Source organism: Rhipicephalus sanguineus, chromosome 4, assembly GCF_013339695.2.
Source record: "Rhipicephalus sanguineus isolate Rsan-2018 chromosome 4, BIME_Rsan_1.4, whole genome shotgun sequence".
Classification (NCBI taxonomy): Eukaryota; Metazoa; Arthropoda; class Arachnida; order Ixodida; family Ixodidae; genus Rhipicephalus; species Rhipicephalus sanguineus.
The window spans coordinates 42,325,680-42,339,545 of NC_051179.1; the positions used below are offsets into that span (position 1 = coordinate 42,325,680).

The 13,866-nt window shown below is 44.9% G+C and overlaps 1 protein-coding gene across 1 annotated transcript in view; it reads right to left on the reverse strand.

Moving 5' to 3' along the window:
• The window catches only part of LOC119391157 (phospholipid-transporting ATPase ABCA3), a 75,640-nt gene that overhangs the window by 24,284 nt on the left and 37,490 nt on the right, over positions 1-13,866 (reverse strand). Inside the window, exons 6-15 of the mRNA XM_049415169.1 lie at positions 10,966-11,368; positions 9,555-9,755; positions 9,189-9,367; positions 8,217-8,348; positions 6,699-6,816; positions 4,765-4,913; positions 3,388-3,543; positions 2,477-2,687; positions 1,596-1,848; positions 539-591 (exon numbers count right to left, since the gene is read on the reverse strand). Coding sequence (XP_049271126.1) covers positions 539-591; positions 1,596-1,848; positions 2,477-2,687; positions 3,388-3,543; positions 4,765-4,913; positions 6,699-6,816; positions 8,217-8,348; positions 9,189-9,367; positions 9,555-9,755; positions 10,966-11,368 — 1,855 coding nt within the window. The remainder of the gene's footprint in view (positions 1-538; positions 592-1,595; positions 1,849-2,476; positions 2,688-3,387; positions 3,544-4,764; positions 4,914-6,698; positions 6,817-8,216; positions 8,349-9,188; positions 9,368-9,554; positions 9,756-10,965; positions 11,369-13,866) is intronic.

Genomic DNA, 13,866 nt, shown 5'->3' on the forward strand with positions numbered 1-13,866 from the left:
GCCGATAAGACACGAACGGCTGACGCCGGAAACGAAAGTACGCATGTTACTTAGGCCTCAATCTCGCGTTTTAGTCCGTGAGTACTGTACATTTAAGCGCCAATTAAAGAACTTAAGGCGGCCAATGGTAATTGTGGTTCTCCTATTACGTCGTGCCTCATTACTGGATCGTTGTTATCGGGTGCGAAACTTCGCGATTTGATTTCAGTATTGAAGCGTACCGCTTTCAACTAACAAAATAGCCGTATGTGTAACTGTCAGTGAATGATACCATTAAGTGGGAGCCACCGTTAGGCAGTTCTAAACCCACATTTATTTTTCAGCACTGAGGAAACAAACCGAGGGTGTCGAGGAAGCAGTGTTGAAAAATGCACGTGTGTGTGCATGAGAGAGAGAGAGAGCACGGAGTTTGTTGTTTGTTGTTATACAACTCGTACAAAAGCAAACTAGACGATAGCGCTGTTGTACAAAATGTTCAAAATAATCGCACAACGTACAGAAACATTCAGAACGGCATACGACGTAGGAAATAACTTACTTGTAGTTGCGACGACTTGAACCTTGGCGCCTTCAGCCCACAGATTGTATATTCTGGTTGAGAGAACGGAAACAAAAAGAAGGGTTATTGGTTAAACATTTTGCGTGGATCTCTGCAGCTAGTTTATCATAACTTGAAAGAGGGTATGCTTGGGCATGTTAGTAATTGTTGTTCAGTTTTTAGCGCGCCAACGAGCAAGGATGAAAAGCGACGCGGACACAGCTACGGACACGCGGACACAGCAAGATCGCTAGTCTGGGAGACATGTGCGTTAGTGCGCCTTCAATAGATCTAACAAAAAAAGAACTTGATTTTTTAAGCAAGGCCCTAAGGGTGACTCGACGGTAACGGCATTCTAGAATGACTGACCTCTTGATCTCGTAAAGGAAAAAAATCCGGTATCGTTTCGTTTTCTCTGAATATCTTGACCTTTCATGCACGCGTGCGTTACCTCCTTTTATATATATATATATATATATATATATATATATATATATATATATATATATATATATACACCACTGTAGAAAATAAAGCATATGTTGGAAGTCAGCGCTGTGTCCGCGTCGCTTTCCGTCCTTGTTCGTTTGTGCGCTAAAAAGTGAACATTAGTAAGTCATCGTAATCAGCCTATTTTATGCCTGCAAATTTCTTAATTTTATCACCCGTCTGCGGCTGCGTTCGTCATCCTTTGGTTTCCATTCCGTCGTTCTAATTGTCGACTGTCCTATGCAAATTACGTGACCATTATGGGGACCGCGTCACGTTTCGTTGTACACTGGTGCATAGGCTTGCGTACAAGAAAGAAATGGGGAGGAGGGGGGGGTGCGGGAAAAACAGGGGTTCGCCCCCCCCCCCCATCCCCACTCTAAATAGGGAGCCCTGCGCACGCCGATGCACTGGCGACGCTACTGATCTATTGCATTCCTCATTTTTCCGGATATGTTCCTCTATTTGCTTCCCTTTCTCTTTTCTGCAAAATATACGGGGCCGGAGACTTTGGATTCAAGTAATTCGGTTCAAGGTTCAGTTAAAAGCAAGCAAGTAACGGGCTCACTTGAGGTAGGCGTCCTTTACTGTCGCAACGGACACTCCCATGCTCCTGATGCCGAGCGCCGCGCCCTTGGTTTCCAGCTCGTGAAACATAGCCTGGAAGCCGTCCCTCTTGAGCGTGTTCGTCGCGATGACCGTTTCGTTCTCCTTGTCCTCCTCTATGACGGCACGGGGACAAGCCGTCCGGGTCACCGCAAGCACCTCGTTCGTCTTGAAGGCACCGGGGACCTTCCAAAAGCGTACCTTGTAGCCGACGCCTGCGGCCAAGAAGCAAATAGTTCTCAGTTTGTTGCAAATGAGAATTTGTCAGTTTGGGCCTGTCAACCTCGGTTCTCAGTAAGTGGCCTTTTATATAGGTTCCAGGTATCCTGGATAATGTATAGAGAGGAATATATGTAACCAACCTTGCCCAGGAACTCCAGTGCCCGTAACCTTTGCATCCCGTAACCGTAACCCTTACTTTCCTCTTTCCTCAACACAGCCAGTGTCAAAAAATATTGATGTCGAACTTCAGCTGTAATGTCGCCCTTATGTTGGCTGTAATGCCAACATAAGGGCGAGTTCCAGTCAGTTGATGCCGATGTGACAAACCTTATCTCGAGACCATTCGAATAACTCCTACAAAAATTGAAACACAAGGCCACGTGGTCACCGGTAGCATCACCTTGAATACTTGTCTTCTTCAGATGCTAAGCAACAGTGGACGCCGGAAACACGGGAAGCCCTGCCAATATAGATCTGCTTCCGGTTTTAACGTGACTTGTTAGTGTCCATGGAAATAGGCTGTCATCACCCTTGACTCTGACTACCATCGGTAGACTAACAAACGTCATTTCTGCTTATTTCCCTCGAATATACGCGTACTGGAACTTCGCGGTTGCTCACCGCTAGCGCTCTTCAGGAAGCTCGGCGATCCGCTGCAGATCACGTTGCCCTTGTACATTACTACGATGCGGTCGGCCAATCGTTCGGCTTCCTCCATGTCGTGCGTCGAGAGGAGCAGAGTTGTTCTTCCGCGAAGGCCTTGCACCAGCGTCCAGACGACGCGTCGCGTTTCGGGGTCCATGCCCACGGTTGGCTCGTCCATGATCAAGACCTGCGCCATTGCAGCCACGTATCGATCATAGTCGTGATTTGTGGAAACCATCGATGCATGAGGCAAGCGGAGAAACGTGTCCGGCAAATTATAAGGTAACGCTAGTTCTAACTCGTTCCAGACGTGACATATTGACCATGACGTAGAGTCGTGAGCAATGTGAGAGGGAACACTGAAATTACCCTTTAAATATCATAGTGGCTAAATGCTACGTGACAAGCGCAAAAGGTGCTCATAATGCTAAATGATGAAGCGGAAAGGCATGTTTTACAATTCAATACGTCACGTTAATGTCGGCACACTACAAGCAACCGTTGATTAAAAATGAATTTGGTGTTCCCTTTCACATTTCGCATGACTGCAAATCAATGTTTGCGGCGAAGTTCCCTAAGGAGAAGTGTCAAAGGGTGTGAAGCATTTTATAGTGAGGCAGTGGCATAGTAGGAAACGTGCATTTTATTACATAGAGCTTATAGCCGGCGTTAGCGAATACTATAGCCAATATTGGCCAGCGCTTGTATTATGCGAGTAAAAAAGGAAGGCTTCGCATAAACTATACACGTTATTTTCAAGGTTATTAAATTTCTAGTGCACATTTCGTCTTGATTACAATCGTATGCGATAGTCTGTGTGTCCAACTTTAAAAATTAGAAATCACACACAAAAAAAAAGACCGGAGAGTATAAGGCGTCAGCAGTACCCTCGGGCGCGTGATCAGAGCGATGGCGATGCTCAGCTGCCGTCTCATTCCTCCAGACAGCTCATCGGGATAGGCGTATAGCTTGTCAGCCAGTTGCACAGTCTCCAGCAGGACTTTCACGTTTCGATTGATCTCGGAACTACGCAGTCCCTTGAGCTGCAAAAGCAGACATGAAGCACGCATCTCGTAACTTTCGAGCTGCGTTTTATCGCTTAAAATGGCGAACCTTAAGAGCTATTTCCTGGTACCATGGCCGCGCCAGTATATTAGCACTGAAATCGCTATAGCGGCCGCCCTTCTTGCACTTCTATAAACACATAAACTTGGGACGTAGAGGAAATCTGTAATATACAAAAATACGGTTGGTAGCGCCTGTACGCCTCCTCGGACGTTGCTTCTACGCGAAAGTATATCTCTCATTACTCCGATATGTGGCATTAGCATTCTAATGCGGACTAATGTGTTCCAGCGAAGCTATAGAAGTGCAGAGAGAAGTCAAATCGCTTCAATTTAAAACGGACGAGGAATATTACGACACCGTTTAGTGTGTGAGCTGTCCGCCATATTGATGAGATCCTTGCGTCTCCGCGTAAAAAAAAAAAAAAAAAAAACAGAACATAAATACTGAACCACTAAGTTTTTTTTTTGCGTCACAATAATAAAATACATGATTCAGAATGTTCTTTGTACGTTTCGAGGCTGTAGGCAAAGTCATGGTGACATACTCGCATCAGCAACGGCAGTTGAGCTGTACAGACTAGCAAAAGCCTACTGCCACGCATTCCTAATTGACATTTGCCTGATGCCGCCAAAATTTTATTGCGATAGCAAATATATGGACACTCGAGACGCATTTTTGTAATCGCTGTCGCCGTCATGTTCCGTATAAAGTCTTAATCGATAACATCGCCCCGTGCGTCGTGTGTTCTACGAGCGAGCGAGAGCTTGCGAAGGCTGCCAAGCAGAAACGAAGCGCGCCGGCCGGCTCCGTCGGGCGAAGGAACGTGAAGGGGTCTGCGTCGCTCTGGCAGCATCTGCGAACTTCGATGAAAAGTGCGCAGTCGCGCACGCTAGCTGTCTCGATAGACATCAGTGGACGGCTCATAGCTTTGTACGTGCTGTGCTATCACTGCTTACTTCGCGTTGAGGCGACAGACAGCACGAAAACCGCTTCGCTCCCTGCAGTGGCCGTACTCCCTTACGCCAGCGTTTCGTAGAGTTGCGCAAGATCGAATCCTAAAGGAGTTAGCGGCTAGCCTCGCCTCGTATAACATTCCAATTTGTTGCTACCGCATTCGTTGCTTCGTCCTGTAGCGAAACTGTGGCTTTTTTAATTACATGCCACAACTAAGTCAGAAAACTGGGGCAACATCTTACTATGCCGAAATATTGCAGATGATCGCGCACGGTAAGGTCCGAGAAGAATACGTCCGTCTGGGGACAGAAGCCCATGACTCCTCGGATCGTGTAACTGGTCACCTCTCGTCCACGAAGAAGTATCTTTCCGCTGTCGGCCTCCAGAAGACCTGCAATGCAGCAGGGACAAAACGTAAATGCCAGTGGCTGTACAGTGCTTACGCCACTTCTCGTGACCGCATACCTATGAGGTCGGGCCTAACGGAGATACCACATCCGTGACGAAATATGGCGGAACATGTGTCGAACTTATTTAGAAGGTATTTACAGCACACATGCTTGTAGGAAAATGGACAGACAGGAGTCAGTGAACGCTGAACTATAGTCGGTTACAACTTAAAAATAAATGCATTAAACTCCGCCCATAGCCGTCGCTATCCCACCCAGACAGAATTTGCATAGATGCCGTATCTAACCGCGTTTACCCATTTCTGTGACGTTAAGCACATTTCGCGTAATTTAGATAGGTGATATTTCCATACAGACGCATGTTCGTGTCGCTGGTCGAAAACTTCAACTTCCTGCCAAATTTCAGCAACGTTTCTGACATCACCGCTCAGCGAAGCGTAATATTTTAAGTAGGGATGACGAACTTTTAATTCTGAGTATGCACAGAATTTCTATTAGCAGTGACAAAAAACTTGCGGTTAGAACGGTATAGCACGACTTTCTTGCACAAATGAATGGCAGGCGCGCTGAAGTTCTGGGTGCAGGGCTTGTATTTATTCGTAGGCTGTAACCGAATATAGCTTTACTGCCAAGAATACATGTGTACATACGAGTATATGGGTAATGTAGTGGGAAACGAGGCAAAGAGACTGTGGACAAGGCTGGCATAGGCGCCAACAAGCGTGGATCAAACAGGTATTCACATTTGCTCTATAGAGCAAATGTGAATACCTGTGAATACCTGATGATTTGATGACTGAATGAAGGGCTTACTATGGCAGTAAAACCATCTAAAGGCGGTGTTCTCCGCTTGTTTCTTTTTTTTTTTTTCGGCTGTGCGCTGTAAAAACCCTTCTTAACGAATCCTTAACCGGCTATCTCAAGTCTCAAGCTTTACAAGCTACATTTCAGACGTCACTCGACCTGGTTGTCAATCATCGAGCATCAACTCGACTACTAGTTCCTCTTGTTAAGCAACACTAAATGTTTGCCTATAGCACTGATATTCAACCAAAACGTACATTCCCATGGTGTGATGTTTACACATCACAGCGGACATGGTTGAGTGTAGGTTCCGTGCGCTAGTAGCGCGTCGATTTATATATATATAAAAAAAAACCCTCGAGAGCACTTGAGCAGCTAAGCAGCTGCACCGAAAGCGACACTTTGTTTGCCAAACGCGGGTTTTAACTTCACCTGTTACCTCTGTTTCTTTTTCAAAAAAGGGAACAAAGACAAAAAGAAAGGAACACCATCGCCATTTTTTAAAAAAACAGATTAAAACCCCACTAGATTTGCTTCAAACATAAATTTTTTATTACCTGCTATCCAAATTAATTACGGACGACGCACTGCTTATTTTTCGGCTTTATATATTTGGAACTCACTATCATCCCATGTAAAACATTGTTTTTCGATAGGTTTATCTAAAAAGCAATTGACTTGTTACTTATTAAATTCCTACGTTATCATTTATTTTTAAATCATATTGTGTGTCATACAGTTTTAGCTTACCTTTAACGGATTTGATTTTGTTCTCTTACACCACAAGTTTTACTGTTTACTACTGCTGTTATTGCTAATCAACTTGGTAACTTATTTCTATTGGCAATCCTTGACAGGAGGTCGCCCTACAGCCTAGCGCTATCGGACCTGCTTCTGTACATTTACTCTCTGTATAGTGTTTTGTACCAAGACCCTAAATTAAGATTGAGGTACGTATTCACCTGTCAAAATGCTCATCAACGTCGTCTTGCCAGCGCCGTTGTGGCCGAGCAGCACCGTCACCTGACTCCCGTAGATCGTCAGGGCCACCTTGTTTAGAGCAATGGTGTTATCGAACACCTATCAGAAAGCAGAGAAAGTAAGAGGCACAACCACACACAAACACAAGTACTTTCAAGCACCTCAATCAGGAAGGAAACAGGCACAGGCACAGCGAAAGGTACAAGCACACAGCGCTCGTCTCGTACACTCCCCTCTTTGTTATTTTGCGCTATTCAAATATGAACTTCAATCGACTGGCATAAACTATTTTGCTGCATATATTTCAGTATATTCGCCGATACATTAACGCAAACCGCCGGATTCACCAGAGCGAATAGTCAGAGTATGCAGTTTACCCACCATATGCAAATTATGTGTGGTTTAAAACAGGGAACAAATATCTCGGTCTTAAGGGAGATGATCAGTCATGAATGTTCTTTCGCAGAAAAGGTAAAGAAACCAAAACTTTTATTGTGAAATAAATTATGCGGATACGCCAGGCACATCTTCGGCGTCGCCGTCGCCGTCATGTTCCGTATGAAGTCCAAATCGACAACATCGCCCCGCGCGTCGTATCTTCTACGTGCGAGTGAAAGCGCGCTAGCGCTGTCGATGGTCGCGGCTCAAGCAGCCAGGGGCGTAGCCAGGGGGGGTAGGGGGGGTTGAGCCCCCCCCCCCGAAAATTTTCGATTTTGCATGTGGATATATACACGCACACATACAAACGCACGCACGAACATACAAAAAGGATGCTTGAACCCCTCCCGAAAAAAATTTCTGGCTACGCCTCTGCACGCAGCGCTAAAACGCGCCGGCCGTCTCCTTCGCGCGAAAGGTGCATGGAGGGGTGCCGGAGGCGAGTTGCGTGTCTCCGCCAAGAAATACGTACATTGACCGGGCGGGCGTGGTCGCCCGCGGTTGTGCGCGCCCTTATATTTAGAGGGGACACGCAGACTGCTCATACCTTTGTGCGTGTTTTGCTCTCATCGTAATGTTAGCGCTGAAGCCATAACCAGCAAGAAGGTTACGGCTTCAGAACTTTTTTATTTCGGCCATGTCATGTTGTTCTTATGTGCCCATTTCTGTGACGGTCGTTTAATTTTGATTGTTTTTTGTTGTATGACTTTATGTATGCGTCTGCGTGTGTCCCTGTGCGTGAGACCTCTTGCGGAGCCATGGACTTGGGCCCGCCTTGACAAAAACGTCTTACACTGTAGTTCTTCGTAAGAAAAATTTTCAGCCAACTGTTAAGCTGGAAATGTCATTAGCGAAGTCAATTGGCCAATGGCAAGTATCTCTTACGAACAGTGGTGTAGCTGAGGGGGTAGTTTGGTTTCACCCCCCTCCCCCCCCCCCCCGCCTTTCGTCAAAAAAAAAAAAGATTTCTGGCTGTGCCCCAGCGTATAAAGCATGCAGAAGCTTTGGGATTTCGGCCGCAGTCTTCTCTTTTACGCTACATTCGGCATATAGTAACTTACTTTATTGATATTCTTGCACTCGATGGCGGCTTTCAAGCTTGGTGCAGCTTCGAAACGTTCTTCGATGACTGGACTCTGCTCTTCTCTTTCGGTTTCGGCCGTTGACGGTTTCGGTGGGTACCAGTACGATTTCTGAAAGAACGCGCACGTTGCCCACAGTTTACAATAGCTGACTCCGAATGAGAAAAGCGCCACAGAACTCACCGTGCTCACGAATTAGTGGCATATTTCGGCGTGTTGTATAGATTTCCGGTTTTTGTTCGTTTTACATGGGTGATTAGGTGCAGCGTATTAAACTGTGATACTGTATTGCATTGTTCAGATATACGGTTGCAAACATGATCGTTTAGCTTTACAATTTGGAACAATCTTTTGTTCAAGGAATGATTAACGAAATGAATCAGGGCTGCACTACCCGATCCCGGCAGACTTTTTCCTGTTCCCGAAGCTCAAGAGAAGCGAGAAAGGTAACCGTTTGGACGGTGTTCCCGATGCATGCAGTGGACTGTCACTGATTCTCTGAGTGAGATCACAACAGCTGACTTTTAGGGAGCCTTTGCAGCGTGCGAATAGCATTGGAACCGGTGTATCGACGCCCTAGGAAGCTATTTAGGAGAATATAAATAGTATGTATCGATCGTATAAATAAATTGTTTTTTTTACCACAGACACAGTCATATTATTTTACGGACAGACCTTGTATGTATACGAGTGTAATCAACTTCGCGTGCACGCGGTTTACTCTTGTTCAGATTATATGCTTAAACGTGGTACAAACAAACAAACAAACAAACAAACAAACAAACAAACAAACAAACAAACAAACAAACAAACAAACAAACAAACAAACAAACAAACAAACAAACAAACAAACAAACAAACAAACAAACAAACAAACAAACAAACAAACAAACAAACAGTGATCATCGTTGGCGGATCTGAAAGTCAAGTTATCCTCTATTACAAGCTCACCGATATGGGAAACAGAAGCCGTTGTGGCCTGGATGTCGTCCCCGGTAGCACCTGAGACAGGTAGCCAACCATTAGGGCGGTTACTAAGAATGTGGCCAACATGACAGCCATCATGTCTCTGACGGTCACGTTGTCTAGGTTTAGAGCCGGCTTCGTGATAATTTTCCAGTGAGCCGATTCTGCATTTGCACGAGTAAAGAAAAAAAGAACAACTTACTTAAGTAAAGAATTGGTAGACAATAAAGCCAACAATTGGATTCGGATTGATGTAGACAATGCCGCATTTACGTCGCACCTCCATGTCTTAATATAAGAGATGGAGGTGCGATATACGAGACTTACGCGCCTCTTTAATGTAAGACGTACTTTCAAAGTCGTCGAAGATGCCGATGATCTTCATGACCGTGCTGAGCGCCACGTTGGGGTAGAAGGCGGTGCGCAGTTTCTCCGCCCTCGCAGTGCTCAGATACGTGAAGAGGCTGGTGCCAAAAATGAAGCCCAGTTTGTCACCGTCCAGGCACGGGAACATGAAGAACACTGCGAATGCAATCACCATCGCCCATCGACCTGAAAGAGAATAGGACTTCGGGGCGTAAGCCTAAGCGATCGTATCAGCGCAGTTTTTCAATTACACGTTACTGAGACTCTCTACTGGGATTTCGGTGAATGTTATAAATTTTTAAGAATGTTTACGGCACGCAGAAACTAATCGTTGCCTTCGATTTGTCGAGATTTCTGATGCATTATATCAAAAACAGTTGCGTTTTCTCTTTAGGACTAATGTTCGCCGACTCGCAGCTTCACTGCGAAACGTTTACCCAGTGTCGTAAAAATTGGAGCGTCAGTTATACAGTTGAACATACAGTTGTACGCTCAGTTATACAGCTGAACCTCGTTATAACGTACACTGGTATAGCGAATTGTCGGTTATGGCGAACCAAATAAAATCTTTGGTTGTTCGCGCTTCATTTCAGTGAAACTTATGCTTTATAACAAAGCCGAAAACGCGAGAGCGTCCGCGATATCGGCTGCACCGAAGGAATATTTAGTCCACACGAGGCTCAAAACTCGAAAAGGTGGCATAAAAAGCAGAATTGAAACAATCATATTATTCCTATTCGACGACTTTGAAAGTACGTCTCCGTAGTTTTCAACGTCGCAACCACATATTTAAAAAATATGGTTGTGAAATTAAACATTTGATATAACTGCCGTTGAAAAAGTTGCGGAAGTGTTGGTCAGCCAGTAAAATAAATAAATAAATAAATAAATAAATAAATAAATAAATAAATAAATAAATAAATAAATAAATAAATAAATAAATAAATAAAGCGAACATGGTCTGTTCCGCCATCAAGGAAAGGATTATGTCGTTTATAGTGGGTTTAAACTTGGAATAATGCGTTTTTGTATCGAGTCAGAATGCCGATTTGTTAGGACCGATTTTATCTCTACTGTTACAACGAATATCGGGCTTAACAAGCTAAGTTAAGGTAACACCCCCCCCCCCCCATTGGCCGCCCCCCGAAATCACCTAAGCGGGAGTGGGGGGGGGGGGGCAAGTCAGTGCTATGTCATTACTCAGTCGGACCGCGCCCGTCGCTGCGTAATTTTCTTCATTTTGCTCCATTTTCCCTTTTTGCGAAGCTTATTTTCATCCAGTGAGAGGTACGAGGGGGAGGAGGGCACTGCGTGAAAACTTTGCCCCCCCCCCGCTCCCCTTCCCTAGTGTAGAACACTGCGCACGCCTATGAGAACTGCTAGAAGATTTGCTCACCGTGAGGAAAGACGCACGCGACCAGCAGAGCCAGGACCGTGTGACAGAAACAGAAGAAGAGAAAACACGCCGCCACGAGGGAGCCGTCCGCGTTCTCGAGGTAGCGCGTCTCTTGGCGCACGACGGGGTAGACGCGCACAAACTTGTTCGACGCGGTCCTGCTGACGTTGGAAGTCGAGGAGGACGGCGTGACGTCGTCGTCGTCGTCGGCATGCGGGTTCAGCGTGAAGTCGAGGTCCTCGCTCTTGTACACGCTGACGTTCCTCAGCGGCACGTACTCCTTCTCTTGAAAAAGGACGACGGCCGTTGCGAGTGACGCTTCGACCATGGAGATGGGTAGGGCCGAGAAGAAGTGGCCCAGCCAAAACTCGGCCGTCGAGAGACCCATGACCTCCTGGACCTCCTGAGTGTGCAGTCGACAGTCATGCACCACTCCGTGTTAATGCAACTCTGACGCAACGTGGAAGTAAAGTACCGTATTCACAATTGCGTACGCCATGATAGCCCTTGATCTTGTAATGCGCAGCCAGTTACGACTAGAGTTTCTGTATATGCCGCCTTTAGATAGTAAAAGGAAAGAAGGTGACTTTTAAGGGCTCGTTTTTAAATGCGAAGCATTTCTTAGCGAACTTCTGCGACTTTGAGCGTATCTATCTATCTATCTATCTATCTATCTATCTATCTATCTTATCTATCTATCTATCTATCTATCTATCTATCTATCTATCTACTATCTATCGATCTATCTATCTATCTATCTATCTATCTATCTATCTATCTATCTATCTATCTATCTATCTATTTATCTATTTATCTATCTATCTATCTATCGATCTATCTATCTATCTATCTATCTATCTATATCTATCTATCTAATCTATCTATCTATCTATCTATCTATCTATCTATCTATCTATCTATCTATCTATCATCTATCTATCTATCTATCTATCTATCATCTATCTATCTATCTATCTATCTATCTAGTCTGTCTGTCTGTCTTCCTGTCTGTCTGTCTGTCTGTCTGTCTGTCTGTCTGTCTGTCGGTCTGTCTGTCTGTCCTGTCTCTGTCTCTGTCTATCTATCCGATCTATCTATCTATCTATCTATCTATCTAGTCTATCTATCTATCTATCTATCTATCTATCTATCTATCTATCTATCTATCTATCTATCTATCTATCTATCTATCTATCTATCTATCTATCTATCTATCTATCTATCTATCTATCTATCTATCTAGCCGCCTACGACTTTGTGGTCTCCTGGTCGCTTGGTTAATCGAATGTACACCAAAATTGGTATGGCGTAACATGACTGTATGACGAACATAAATGATAAGTCATAACATGAAAATCATGACACGTATGTCATGTACAGCATGATTTACATGCCACGCTCATGGTGCGCTGGCGGCCGTTTCGCTAGCTTGATATACACCAAAATTGGTATTTGTGACGTGACTGTGTGACGAACATAAATGACACGAGTTAACATGAAAATCATGACACGCATGTCATGTACAGCATGACTTACGTGCCACGCTCATGATGCGCTGGCGGCCATTTCGCTAGCTTGATATACACCAAAATTGGCATCTTCCGACATGACTGTGTGATGAACATAAATAACACGAGTTAACATGAAAATCATGACACGCATGTCATGTACAGCATGACTTACGTGCCACGCTCATGGGGCGCTGGCAGCCGTTTCGCTAGCTTGATCTACCCCGAAATTGGTATTGCGCGACGTGACTGTGTGACGAACATAAAAACGCGAGTTAACATAAAATTCATGACACGCATGTCATGTACAGCATGACTTACGTGCCACGCTCATGTTGCGCTGGCGGCTGTTTCGCTAGCTTGATATACGCCGAAATTGGTATCTTGCGACGTGACTGTGTGACGAACATAACACGAGTTAACATGAAAGTCATGACACACATGTCATGTGCAGCATGACTTACGTGCCACGCTCATGATGCGCTGGCGGCCGTTTCGCTAGCTTGATCTACCCCGAAGTTGGTATTGCGCGACGTTACTGTGTGACGAACATAAATAATAGTAGTTAACATGAAAACCACGACACGCATTTTCCTCAATGACATACAAGACGATGTATGCAGCTCTTTGCTGGCTGCTTCGCATTACATCGATTCCCACAATTCGTGGGATCTGCCGTCTTTTTGTTTGTTAGACACAATATTAATGAGAACTAACAGACAATAATGCCAAGGAAAGTATAAGGGGTGTTATTTGTAGTAATTAGAATATAAATGTGAAGAAAGTAAAGTGGACGAAAAGATAACTTGCCGCCGGCAGGGCAAGTTATCTTTTCGTCCACTTTACTTTCTTCCTATTTATATTCTAATTACTACAAATAACACCCCTTATACTTTCCTTGGCATTATTGTCTGTTAGTTCTCATTAATCTTTAGATAGTAGAGTTGCACATAGGTGTGGCTAACAACCATGGCTACCATGACAAAGCTGCACTCCGTTTATTGAGGCGACATGTCCATCGTGTCACCGATCGACAAATTTTCTGTGTCGAAGGCCGGTGATTAACTTGACTGTCGATGACTAGTGTCAATCCAGTTCGCTGCAGCGGTGGTGTCGAGAAATAAAAAAAAAAAGGCCCGAGCATCGGCTTCTCTGCAACGCATGGTTGCTAGCGGCGTTTGGAAAACAGACGCTCAACTCTGCTACTTAATGGTAGCGTGCACAGTAACTTTAGGCACGACAAGGACCCAAGAGAAGGATAGACAACGCAGGTCTTTCGTTTTCTTCGGCCCTTGTCATGTCTGGCAGCGCATTTCACGATGAAGTCGTACCAATTAACCCTCGTCGCAGCCTCATTCCATGATAGCCCCCTCAGAGCAAAATTTTAAAGGGT